This window comes from Epinephelus fuscoguttatus, linkage group LG18 (assembly GCF_011397635.1).
Source record: "Epinephelus fuscoguttatus linkage group LG18, E.fuscoguttatus.final_Chr_v1".
Taxonomy (NCBI): Eukaryota; Metazoa; Chordata; class Actinopteri; order Perciformes; family Serranidae; genus Epinephelus; species Epinephelus fuscoguttatus.
In genome coordinates this window covers 8,954,037-8,967,230 of record NC_064769.1, presented here as the reverse complement: position 1 = coordinate 8,967,230, position 13,194 = coordinate 8,954,037, and the positions used below count along the sequence as shown (strand labels likewise).

Genomic DNA, 13,194 nt, shown 5'->3' with positions numbered 1-13,194 from the left:
TGTGCGTTTAGTAAAAAAAATCTCCAGAGGATGATTTTATGTCATTACATAGACTATTTCTGCTAATGATGTGGGCTCGGGTCTGTAATATTTATTGACCCAGTGATTGCATGTAAGACTAGCCGCACTGTTGGTTATATGCAAAAGTTGAACAAAGTACGGTAACTTGATTATTTCTCCCAGGCAACAGTAAGAAACACAATGTATAATTTATTACATTTTTCTGCACTAATGACTTCAGCTCCCTCAGATGCTAACGGGATACATTTTCATCCCTCGGGCTCTAAATGCCTGTTGGTGCTCTGTCTAACGGGTAAACCGCTTGATTAGGTAACATCATTGATTGTCTAAAGAGGCCACTCATTGAGTCCTAATTAATCATGTAAACAGCAAAGTGGGTGACAAAGCAGGACTCAAATAACTAACATCTTTGACTTAATGAGTTTGTTGTCCCCTCTGTCTAATCCTTTCCTCCCTGACCGCTGTCTGTCTGTCCCCACTCCACAGGAGTTCTCCTTTTCTCAGGTGTGGGCCAGTAACCAGCGTCCCCTGCAGTGTGCCTTCTCTTTGGAGCGATACAGCCACTCCTCCTCTCAGCTCTCCTGTAAGATCGGCATCCGACAGGTCAAAGGCGAGGAGCAGATACTCCAGGTGTATACATCTGTGGTGGAGGTGAGTGGCACTCGTGGAAACGGTGTCCTCGGTGCGCGGGGCAGTCAAGCGGCTTGTTAATAGGTTCTTTTATTACACTGAATAACTCTTGATTTGATTTAAGGCCTTGCTTAATGAGCCTCTCAGGGAGCTTTTCATGTATAGATTGCAAATTGTCTTGATAAGTCTTTGTCCTTGTCTTCATATTGAGAATTCCAGCTGCAGTATCAAAATCACCCTGACACCTCTTTCTTTTCTGATTTTTGCTTGCTGTTAGAATGAAAAGGGAGTGGTTCCCTTTTTCACACAGTCAGACTGTACCATCACCTCTCAGACAGGGTCAAGGGCCTTTAAAATCCCCCTGTCCATCCGTCAGCGGATCAGCGCCACCTTTGACACGGCTAACGCCAAGGGGAAGGACTGGCAGCTCTTGGCTCAAAAGCTCCACATAGACAGGTACCAGATGTTAAAGCGCGCTAAACCTGCATTCAGTGTCTCATTCTTTAAAGTACGCAGTTGTCATTTACCTCTTGCTGAGTCATGCATGTCTTACACAAGCTTAGGTATATGCATCATATATATGAATAGCTTTGTTCAGGTGTTATTACGGATCGATGAAAGGAAAGCAGGAATGCTGCATGTTCAGGTCTCTCCTCTGTGTAAACGTTGTTCCCACTTTGAATACTATTTTTAATCTGGAATTTAGGCACCGTGTCAGCCCTAATCTCCCATCACCAACCAGCCTTCAGTTACACGCCACACTGCTGATTTCATTATAGATCTAGAAACACATGCACACAGAGAGAGAGAGGGAGAGAGAGAGAGAATGAGAGGGAGAGAGCAGAGATGTAAGGGCCAACTTTAGCACAGTCAGAATAACTGGAGAGAAGATGCCGTGTTTTGCAGTAATAAGATGGAAGGTCTGAGACCGCTGACAGGCCAGCCTCTGGCAAGAATATGTGTTCATGTTGGCACTCTTCATTAGCAGCATCTCTACATGTGCTCCATCCTTCAACCCCCTGCTAAACTTTCCAGAGGTTGTGCCAGGTCAGTATTTGCGTAGGCTGCGGAGGATTTTAGTTGCGTGGAATGGGGTGATCTCTATTTGTGCTTCAGAAGACAAGTCAATAATCAAGAGCTTATAGCCATGAAGACTCTTAGATCTGTGCAGTCAGCTCCATCGTGCAAAAAAAGTACTGAAAGTGAGTATTCTGTCTTTCTTGCCAGTTGGAGAAACATGAGAGGGAAACGTTAAGTAAGGAACTGTGACAGAAACTATGTGATTAAGGAATTTCACTTAAACTGAGTCTGAAAACAAACATCTGTGAACGAGGAATGGGGAAAGGATTTCAGAGCTTTTTCAACCCAGTCAAACACACCAAGAAGCATGTAATGGGAATGTGTCTACCTAGTTAAGCATATTTCTGTAATTGTTTCTCTGTATGTGTGGGAGCATCATCATACTAAGGAGGGAAAGTGGGATTGAAAGGAGAAGAGGGTAGAAGGCAACAAAGGAAATCCCATTGTAATGAAACAGTGCACTCTGTTGGATAGGCATTATAACAACAGCATGGGGAGGAAATCAATATCAGTGAAATGTTGCTTGGAGCTTGTTTTTTATGCAGTAAACCATGTGTTCATAATTAAATTTCACTGTACCCATACTTTTGTTGACCTCAGACAAATCAGTTTACTTTTGACTTTTACTGACTGACTAATGGTCAGATATCTGTGTGGCAAGACAAGAAGTAAAACATTTGAAAAAGAAACCAAAATGTGCCTGTTTTTGCCATTTACAGGCTCAGTGTCTGACAACATTATGGAACAGATCCCTATAGAGATAGACCTTTTTGTTAAAGAGCAACATCCTTTTTTTTAAGTTACATTGCAGCCTGTTTCGCCGCTGCTGGCCACAGGGGCCACACTCACTACTGGACCAGTTTCAGAAATTGATGTTCCCATTAGTCATTGAGGCACAACAACTTGGGAAAATAGGGTCCAGGATGAAACTTACCAAACTTACCCTTTAAAGGGGCATTCCACCAGTTTTGTGCATGGTGTTCGGCTTTCTCGACACGAGGGGAAGGTCACGACTCAGCCCTTGAAAACAGTAGTATGTTTTCTGTTGCTCCTCTGTTTGAAAAAAATAAATAATCCTGATGATGTCATAGTGATGTCATCAGGGTTGTCTGGGCTTTGGCTTGAGACTTGAAATTTTAAAACAGAAAGCTTACATGGCAAGTTTCGGTTAGTGGCTAGAGTCTGGAAGAAGTGTTTCTTCAGCAGGCAGGAAATGTCTAATGAAAGATGCTACTGACTTGTATTAAGGGAAATGTAGCATCTAGTGTTTCTGGAGTTTCACACATACTAGGGACTACAAGTCAGGACAGTTTGGCCTTGGCCGGTTTAATGTTGGACATTTGTTTTTTTAATCTGTCTCTTGTGATTGTATTGAAGTGCAATATTACCTTTTAAAATGTCTTTGCATTGGCCTTCTCAGCATAATTAGTGCAAAGCAATCACTTCATTGCTGAACTGCTATTAACTGGTACTCTCACTTGTTCTCAGCAATTACACCTCTCCATGTGATCCCCACTCTAATATAATATTCAATTTTCCTTGGCCTGTAGGAACCTGTGCTACTTTGCATGTCAGGAGAGCCCATCGTCAGTGATTCTGAGTCTGTGGGAGGCACAGCACCAGGACACAGGGGACCTGGACTCTCTGGCCAGTGCCCTAGAAGAAATCGGTAAGGTCCAGTCCCCCAGGACCGCCACTCTTGGCTGCAACAGAGAAGAACGGGACTCAGAATTCACTAAACTTGGGTAGGGTGGGTCTACAACAGATCAAATAATGATGAACCTTTACTGCATGAACACTGATGATCAGGTGTACTAGCTAACCTATGATGAGGAGGATGAGGAGGCGCAAAGAGGACAGCAGGGAAGCTCAGTTTTGGACTGTTACTAAAGGAACACCTCTGCTAAACCAAATAGCACATACAGACAGACGGGAATCAAGGAACAACCAAGAGAGAGAGGAGGAAATGAATGGGGAAGTGTCTGTGTTACTGAGAGGCACTGACAGGACATTTTAGAAAGGGATGTAAGAATCCCACACCCATTTTTGATTGAGAAATGTCAACTCCTGACAGGTTTGATAACCTGTATTCAAGGATTATGGATATCTGTGTGAGGAGGACTCTCCGCGTAGGATGGAGTGTGTTTTAGACAGACTGCCAGTCAGGCTGGTGTTGTGACCTTCCCAGGATTGGATGTGCTGGCACTTGCCCTCAAACAGTCTTCTGGGCTGTCAAAATGTTTAGTGTAATGTCATTATGTTGTCATTCATTTTCCAAGATCTATTAACACTCCTTTTTCTTTTCTGCAGCGTGTCTCTAATGTTAGTGCTGGAGTTAAAGGAGAAAACCGAGGGAATATTGGATATTAATTTTGTCAGAACTTTAGTTGGAGACACTGTTTAGCATTTAAAAGGATGTGATGTCCACCTGCTAAAAGATGTAAGGCTGTATTAGAGATGACTCTTTGGATCACATGGAAAATAATCATTTTTAAACATCCACATGTAAAACACTTTCAACCCTACTTGCAGAACACATTGTCAAAGCAAAGGCTGCAGAAGAGGGTAAGTTACCCCACTGATGATTTTCTGCTTATTCTGGAGGAAAATAAATGTCTCTCTGTGTGATAAGTGATTTCATACCAGACAGATAGTGGGAACATTACATACACTGCAAAGTGCTGGCGTTGGTTAACTGGTGTGTTCTTTCAAGACCCTCGCTATGGGACTTCTTTTTTTATTTTTTTGACTTTTGAATTTTAAATTTTGACTTTTGAAGTGTGGCTTGATTTGAGCTGCCCTTTTTTGGGTCATCTGGATCACTCTTGGATATCATTATTTGGAGACAAGTAGCCAACTCTCACTCCCACTCCTCTGTCTTCTCTTCCCCTGGCAGAGTTGCTCCACCTGCCCCTAAACATGATAAAGTGATTTCGTGTTGAACTCTGTGTTGGCTCTGTCTTTTCACCTACTTAATGAATTCAGTTCTTGAAAGGGCCTGACAGCACAACATACTGTACGGTGGAGGAATCAGCTTCTGTGAACCTTTAAAACTTATGTTCAGCAAAGAGATGAAACATTTAGATACAAAATCAAATGTTCAGAAAGAAATTTAAGAACACACTCTGCTGCTATTTTACCATGTTGATATTGCATTGTTTAGCTTTTTTAAACTGCACCAAAAGCCAAGTCACAAGGTGGTCACCTGTGAAAGAGGCTTCTTGTCAGTTCAAAATCTTAGTAATTAGTGGCCTTTTAAAAAAAACAAAACTGTTAAGTTAGTGAAATAAGCATTCATCGAGTTAGATGAGAAGATGGATACCACTGTTTGTCTACAGTAAATATGAAGCTACAGCCAGGAGTTAGCTCAGCTTAGCATTAGTGCTGGAAGCAGGGGGAAACAGCTAGTCAGGTGTTGGTTCTATTAAAGGAGCAGTGTGCAGGATTCTTAGGATTTAGCATCACCTCAGCGGTGGTGACTGCAAATTGCAACCAGCTGACACTTCTCCCATGTGCCAGGCATGAGCTCCCAGTTACAATTCCTTCAGTATTTATTATTCAGCAGGTATTTACTGGGAGCCAAATTATCTGGAGAGGTCTCCTCCTCTCCAAACAAACAGACCCGGTGATCTAAACCAACAAAAACATTAAATAAAGCAGTTTTACGTTAAAAATCAGTGTTCACGTTGTTGGTTCACAGAAGGGCTGCTAATTACAATGGCGAATGCAAAAACATGAATCGCCCTAAGATAAAAACAACAGTTAGCAGTTTAAAGTGGGTTAGGTGTAGTAGAGCTTTGATTCTCTGTGGCCCACTGGGTGTGGGCCAAGGCAGGCTGTAATTTCTGAAAAATTCACCCATTTTGATTTGGGTCAGGTTCTCTTCAATTTTCTGGTATGTGTTTGTTTGTTTGTTTGTTTGTTCTGCAGTTTTGTTGTTGTTTTGTTTTTTATTCTTAAAATGCAAACCTTACATTCTGTGTTATGTCAGGTATCACGTATAGGCTGTGTCATCATCAACCCATCCAGACCCCGCCTCTCGTTAATGAGGAGAAATGTTATACAATCTTTATTTAAGTTTACTTATGACAGTTTTTTGACAGTGCTGACCATTCAGTGAGAGAAGGCACATGTCTGAGATGGTGTCACAAATGTCTGTTCCCACACTGAAGAGACTTTAGTTGACTTCAGCTTGTAATAAATGTTTTAATATTTAAAAATTAAACATTTCAGCGAGATTTCTGGTTCAGGCTTGGGCCCAAAAACTGCTGCCCTGGCTTGGACTAGTTTCAGGTTTGACAGAAAATTCCCTGTAGGGTCAGACCCGATCACAGCTCTAATGCGTAGGACTGTTTCTTGGTTGGGTGCATTGACTTTCCCCTGTTTCCAGTCTTTATGCCAAGCTAAGCTAAGCAGACAGATTTGAGAGTGGTATCATCTTCTCTTCAAACTTTTTGCAAGGAAATGAATAAGATCATTTCCCAAAATGGCAAAGAATACCTTTAATTTGATAAGACTCCCAGTTTTATTTTCAAACTCCCAAAGAAGGATGCAGATTCAAGCGTGCTCATGCTGGCTCTACAGTGGAAAAGAAAATTCCTCTTGATTTATGTATTTATGGAAATATTCTGAGATATCTAACTACAGAGATATGTATGTCCTTCGATAGTCTGAGGTCCTGATAATCTGTTTTCACTGAACCGTGACTGCCAAATGATCAAACTGGAAATAATGCAAACATGTAGTCTATCTGCAAGCCATCTACATGGATCAGAGAACACCACATGTGCAGACAAACTTCTATGCGGAGGGACTGATTCTTCACTATCAGCTGAAAAGGTCACTGCATAAAAAGGCCAAAGCTTGGAATACATTTAAACCTGGAAGAAACTGACTCACATGGAGGCCACTTAAAGCACTGACTCAGACAGCAGGATCTAATGCATGTAAGATACAGGAAACAGCCCAGTGAAGTCCATTCTTTGTATTTAAAAATACATCAGTGATTTAATTTTTTTTATGCATTAAAGCTTAATTTTCTGCTGATTGACTAATAGATGAATAACCTAATCATTACAGCTCTATTAGTAACCATATAAGTGACAGTCCGACCTTCAGGGTCTCTACTTTACAGTGCAGTAGTTTTTATTTTGTCTCAGTCAGACAGACAATCCAAGATTATTGTTATCACAATCCTGACTGAAGACAAGCCTCACAGTAATCTAATGTAACCTCTTGATGCTAGTGGTATCTGTCTTTAGCATAGCTGCTTAACTAGCTTTAGCAGTAGTGGAGTCGGTTATTCTCATGCACTGTTCGTACGTATACCTACAAAAAGTAATGCACCAGAGTTTGTATATAACCCAAATAATCTTCAGCCAGTAACTCATAATGGTGAAGGTTGGGATCACGTGACCCAATGCGCTGTGGGGAGTAAAGCAGTAAACAATATAAGAGTTAAAATGTGTGTCGAAGGCAGGTTGGGGTGGTGGAATAGTCAAACCAACACAGGACTTTCCCCCAGGAGACTGGTGTTTGTTTCCCATGTGAAACCAAGTAAACTTTGAGGTAATTTAAGGTGTGTTGTCACAGACCATGAGTCTTCTCCAAAACTTAACCTTCTTAACTTTATTTTCCTAAACCTAACTTTAATAACTTTGCTTTCCTATCCCTAATCCACGTAACTATACTTCCCTAAACCTAACCTCAGTAACTTTACTTTCCTACACCTAACCCACGGAGTTTTACTTCCGTGTAACTTTATATTAAGCATGTAACCAAACCTAACCGTTGATGGGGCACTAATTCATAAGATGCCACATGAACCACTGTACAAGGATACGTTGACCAGAGTGCTTGGCCTCTGGGCTATAAGAGCTATCTAGCATACTGTCAGCTGCTTAAAGCAACTTTTGATTGACTGAAATCCCGTTTTTAATTACTCTTATAAGCACTGAAATTATTCAGATTGGTTTGTCCTCGTCTAATCAGATGAACTATAGAGTTCCATGAGCAGAATAATTGTTGAGATTTTCCAAGTATAAACCACATTAATATGGACCCTTTGTAATGTAAGTGAGCCTCCAGATTTAAAGGAAATTCCACATTTTGAAGTGATTTGTCAAAGTTACATGAAACTAATGACACTTATGCTGTGACCATACTCTTATCCTCAATAAAGGGTACCAGCATGTATCTTTGTTACTCCCATACTTAATACTACGTTGACTCTTTTATTGCAGTTGGATTATTCAAATACTTTTTTCTTCTTTCTGGGATCAACATCTTCTTTCCAGTAACATATGGTCATGGATTTTCTGCTAACTTCCAGCATGCTGACAACTGTGGATGAATGTCTCCCATAGTGCCACCTGGAAGAGCAATCTTATCTGTTCAAAGCTGGGACCTCCTGCAGAGCTGCAGCGTTGGTTAATGGCGACAAACGTGCTCTTCTTGGAAAAAAGATTATTTCTATAGCCGCTCTCAAAAGAGGAAAGAATCATTCGATTTGAGAGACCGTTTCCTGAGCTATTACCCACAACATGTCCAACTGATGTATCATCACTGTAAGAGCTGACTCCTCCAGAATCAGGAGTTGACCTTTCTGCTGAAGCACAGAAAATGTCCCACATCCTCCAGGAGGCCCTGTGTGATAAATCATTTATGGTAAACTCAGATTTTATCCACTTTTTTTCATCGTATTTACAGATGTATCACAGTTTGGGATGGGATCAGTCAGATCTCCTTGGATCAAAGGAAACAGGATGTGACACTCCATTCCAGCTGTGTAGAGAGACCTTTAAGTGCGGGTACTAGAGTCACAAAAAAGCCAGCAGAAGCATAAAGAGAGGACAGTAGGGTACACAAAAAATGTATATATGTAGGCAGCAGTTCCTCCATCCTGTACATTTCAGGAAAATATCAAGACTCCACCAACAACTTAAAAAATACTGGAATTATTCCATTACACAGCCAGCTTGAAAAAGGAAATTTGTCCTGACAACCACCCTGTTCCAAAGCTGATGGTCTACTGAGCAACCAAGCTACTAGTTGTATTTAAAGAACTGGACCGTGAGACTTGATGGAAATGTTGTCCTGTAGAGAAGGGACACAGCCAAGGCGCACCACATTATTACATTAGGAGACCTTTTTACACATCATTACTTTAGTCATCGCTGCACATCTGAGTGTGATCAGTGTAACACTTAACTCCCTAATTTTCAGAGATTTCCAGTCAGGGACGGAACCACACCTCGCTATGCAGATCTATAACAGGCGGTGACAACATTCTAATTTATGCCACCTCGTAAAAAAAATTTATGGACGCTGCTGGAGTGAAGATTACTTTGGACTTTGTATCTGGAAATCTTTTTGGCAGAGGGCCTTGAAACTTCACTGGAATTGACTTTTTTTTTTTGTCTCAAGGCTTGGACAACAAGGTGTCATGCTGCCAAATCTCACTTCAGTTTTTTGTTCCCAATGCATCGAATCAAAACCTCACACACCTACCTTGAGCTTTTTTTCAAATCCAGATTTTTTTCACCTACTTTGCTGTATCAAGCTCCCCCATCTGTCATATACAAACATGGACATAATAAAATACATGCAAAATTAAAAAGAAAACAGATAAGCTTTATATGTGTTGTGCACCGTAAAAAATCACACAGTTTTCTAACTAATTGTGCCTCTCCATGTGGGTTCGGTGTCATCTGAGAGTCTGACCAGAATGTCTTTTTATCTCACCATATCAAAGAAACTAGTATGTTAATATGCAAGCTGTATTGTTCATTGCCATGCACAGTACCCACCTTGTATACACTGCAGAGGTGTTTCCTGAGAATGCTGAAGCATTTAAACCTGTTATCGCCGATGCCAGGAACTTACAGCGACGACAAGCTGACTAAAAACGATCTGACCATCTGTCACCTGAGGACGCTCAGTGTGTCCGTCAGTGTCCTTTACATAAACTCAATGACTCAGAGAGCGTGTGCGTGTGAGTGTGAGTGCGTGGAGGAAAGTTGTGTGTAACTTTTAAAAAGCTGTATTATGTGTCCTTGGAAAATCCAGCCTACAGTTAGTGCTACTATTTCAGCTTATTCAGAAGTGTGATGTAATGTGTTTTTCTCACAGCCTACTATCTTAAGATCTGCATTGCTTTGGAGAAAATAGAAAACAATGCTAACTTGAGTAAAAGTATATCAATTCATCAAATGTGGTGAAAGTTTAATTCAAAACTTTATTACTTTTTTTTTTGGTTGTTGTTTATATTTCTCTGCTTTTCTTTCCAGGACAAAATCTACTGCCTTTTAAATCTTATTCTCATATCACTCTATTTATCAGATGAAACTGCTGGAAATGTCAAAAAAATATATTATTTTATTCTTCAAATTGGTTACGTATCCAGTGCAATGCATTTATATATGTTTGATTTGAAACATCTCAATACATTCTCTGTACTCAAGATTTGATTTGCGTGCTATAAGAATGTTTATGTTAAAGGTGAAAGGTGTGACAGTCATACTGCTTATCACCAGTGATGTTCCCTTATGGCCAAGTTCTTCTTTTTTTTCTTTTCCTTTTTCAAAGATTTGCAATTTTGAAACTGTATATACTGTATTGTGTTGAAATAAATATGCAGTGAAAGCAGAGGATTCCTTGTTTATCTGTGGTTTATAGATAAAGTGAGAAATGGGTGTAACAGGGCTTGGTTGTCACTAATTCTGGCCAGCTTTTGGGGAAAGAGACTTGAACTTCCTCTAACATGTATTTTATGAAAGGACCGCTCACAGTTTCATAAAGTTCCATGTTGAAGATTTTAGTTCTTAAATGTACTGAGGCATTTATTGACTAAGGAACAAGACTAAGAGTGTAAAGCTATGTTAAAGCAGCTCTGTGAGACTGTGCTTCATAACACACAATACTTGATCATACTGCAGATCTATGAGAACTGCATGCATATGCATAAACTGAATTATCTAAACAATTATATTGACTGCAGCACCTATAAAACAAAAGCACACAAACTCAAATAAAAAAACATATTTTATATGTTTCACTATTTCTATTGGCTTCTAGCAGGAAACACAATGTCCAAATGATTTTCTTTTGGAGTTACAATCTTTAAAGGAACAGTTCACCCCCAAAAAATATTGTTCGGTCACATTGTAACCTTTGTTCTCTAAGTAAGGGGATTATCTCCCCACCCAGTAGTTATTACCATGGGAATTATCCCCATCTGGGGTAATTCGACGTGAAAAATGAATAATCTTTGGGTGGGGAGATAAATTGTTAAGTTAGAGAAATATATTTATCTCTTGCCTGTAGTGCTATTCATCACTTAAGATTGTTTTGGTGTAAGTTGTCGAGTGTTCAGCCGTAGAGATGTCTGCCTTCTCTCCAATGCAATGGAACTAGATGGCACTGGTCTTGTGGTGCTCAAAGTGCCACAAAAAATAAATTAATAAATAAATAAAATAAAAAACTTAACAGCAATATCGCTTTACCTTGTTGTGAGCAGTTTCATGTAGAAACTATTTTTCTACCAAATTACACCCACCAACATACTACCACAGAGGGAACGTGTGCATCTACTGCTAGCTACAGCTCAGCCCAGGAGGACGTCATTAATGTTTACATCTGTCATGAGAACGAGCCTCCCGTCAGTCAGTACGTTTACATGCACAGTTTAATTCCACTTTAAATCGGAATGAACGGCCATTCCGATTAAAAGTGGTCATGTAAACGGTCATTCTGATTGAAAATTAAATCCGATTAAAAGGGGTGGTTTAATCCGTTTGTCATTCCGAATGAAAGAATTTTGTGTGCATGTATACACTCATTCCTCTTTAAGTTCATTCCGGTCTTTCTGCGCATGCTTGTTTCCTTGCCCTTCTGGTGCGATGACGTATATAGCGCGCATAGCAACGGGCTGCATAGCAACGGGCTGAGCTAGAGCAGTCGGACTCGTTGCACTCACCGGTTTCCATTTGCCACAGCACGGTCTTCTGCCTCCCTTCTCCTGCTCAACAGACGAAGCATTAGCAGAACAAGGTTGTTGTCGTACTGCTGCTTTAAGAATATAAGCAAAACACGCCCGAAAAACGCACTAAGAACGGCATCGTCAAACATCTTGTTATCCGGAGCGAGGACTACAGTGTTTTCTTCTGGTAAACCTAAACACATAACATCCGCCCCGCCCCCTATCCAATCAGAAACCTTCCCTGACCCAAACCTTGCGCAGACCTGAATAAAGGCGATTGAACTGATCTCCCATGTAAACCCTCATTCGGAATTAATATTTCCCATGTAAACTACCTGGAAAGACTTTAATTCCGAATGATTTCATTCAGATTTATTTCATTCCGAATGAGAAGCCATCATGTAACCGTAGCCAATGCGTAGATGCACACTTACTTCTGTGCTGTGATACAGTTGGCAGGTGTAGTTCAGCGCAAAGAAAATCGTTCCTCCATGAAACTTCTCACAACAAGGTCTGTGGATTATCTTGAGTAAGAATGTTATGATTTCAGCAAAGAAAAAATTGCAGTCAAGTTTTTCAAATGTATTTTTTGTTATGCCTTGAACACCACAGGCTGACTGCCATCTAGACATCTCTACAGCTGATATCCCCAACACTTGGCAACTCACACCAAAACATTCTAAATTGATAAATAGCACTAAATAAATAGCACGCATGAGGAAAAATATTCAGTTTTGATTTTGGGATGAGCTGTCTCTTTAAAGATGGAACACACAGGACAGTACAGCACTAACCACATGAGAGTTCTCATATTCCGCTCTTAATTCTGGTCTTATGTTGTGTTACGGTAATGCTTGACAAAAGTGTCACATAGCAAGCGCTCCTAATGAGGTATTTCAAGTGTTTCTTTTACTGCAGTAACGAAGGTCACTTCTACAACAAATCAACACTAACACTCACAGGTTGAGCTGTGAGCAACACCAAGGATTTGATTAAAAAAACTACACTTGTTTCCTCCTGTGAGATGCAGATTTCCACTCTACTAATAATTAGTCTCTTAAAATAATTAATGCATGAAAATGTGACACTTGTTAACCTATTAATGTTATTTTGGCATCAAAACTACTACTATATACTTTAAATAATGATCATACTGATGTTGTGTTATGACTTATAATTCCTTGCAGTACACTCACATAGCTCCTGGAGCAGTGTTTTGGTTAAACCAGCAGGTAATGCATGCACTGTCTGTGGACCACAATGAGGATGTGATACTGAACTCACTGTGATGTATTAAATTAAGTACAATATCACATGAACAGTTAGATGAACTGAAAAAAACATGTGCTTTCATGTGCTGTCTGTTTATCTGCATGTATAAATCAGAGTATATAATGAAAATAGAGCCGTTTGATGTTATTCAACTGACAGTGCCAATTAAACTCCAATCCAAACAGCAGATGGCACTGTATGCTTTCTTCTTA

The 13,194-nt window shown here is 40.2% G+C and overlaps 1 protein-coding gene across 2 annotated transcripts in view; it reads left to right on the top strand.

The window, feature by feature from the left end:
* The window catches only part of LOC125905544 (netrin receptor UNC5D-like), a 236,520-nt gene extending 230,132 nt beyond the window's left edge, over nt 1–6,388 (top strand). For both annotated transcript variants that reach the window (XM_049603559.1, XM_049603561.1), the window contains 3 exons: nt 508–672; nt 929–1,107; nt 3,282–6,388. In XM_049603559.1, the coding sequence (XP_049459516.1) occupies nt 508–672; nt 929–1,107; nt 3,282–3,480 (543 nt within the window). In that variant the 3' untranslated portion in view covers nt 3,481–6,388. The remainder of the gene's footprint in view (nt 1–507; nt 673–928; nt 1,108–3,281) is intronic.
* The last annotated feature ends 6,806 nt before the right edge of the window (nt 6,389–13,194 follow it).